Source organism: Loa loa (assembly GCF_000183805.2).
Source record: "Loa loa unplaced genomic scaffold supercont3.503, whole genome shotgun sequence".
In the NCBI taxonomy this organism is placed as follows: Eukaryota; Metazoa; Nematoda; class Chromadorea; order Rhabditida; family Onchocercidae; genus Loa; species Loa loa.
In genome coordinates, this window is record NW_018108683.1 from 38,185 (window position 1) to 38,492 (window position 308).

General features: G+C 45.8%; 1 protein-coding gene across 1 annotated transcript; it reads right to left on the reverse strand.

Moving 5' to 3' along the window:
• On the reverse strand, window positions 1-280 carry LOAG_10034 (hypothetical protein; the record flags this gene model as incomplete). Its single annotated transcript, XM_003145559.1, has 2 exons — window positions 1-86; window positions 151-280. 2 exons carry the CDS (start codon window positions 278-280, stop codon window positions 1-3), a joined length of 216 nt encoding a protein of 71 aa, XP_003145607.1.
• Window positions 281-308: the final 28 nt, after the last annotated feature.

Below are 308 nucleotides of genomic sequence, written 5' to 3' on the forward strand. Positions count from 1 at the left end.
TCAGAGATAACGGTCGCTCGGCAACATCATGAACGACCAAGCCACTTTTCCCAAGGAAAGCACTGCTTGCTCCATAGGAGAAGGGCCTAGAAAAAGTGGCTTAAATAAAGCTCATCTCCATCTCCACCCGAATGGCTAACTGCAGCCAACGGATCAGCAGATGTTGTTGAACAAAGACAAAAAGACAAAGGCGTACACCTGTCCTCAAAGCTGTACACAAATTGACACTCGCGTACTGGAAAACATCAGAACCATGCTTGATAATGCGAACAGTAGACATCCTGAATGTCATTCTGCTCTAACTGCTT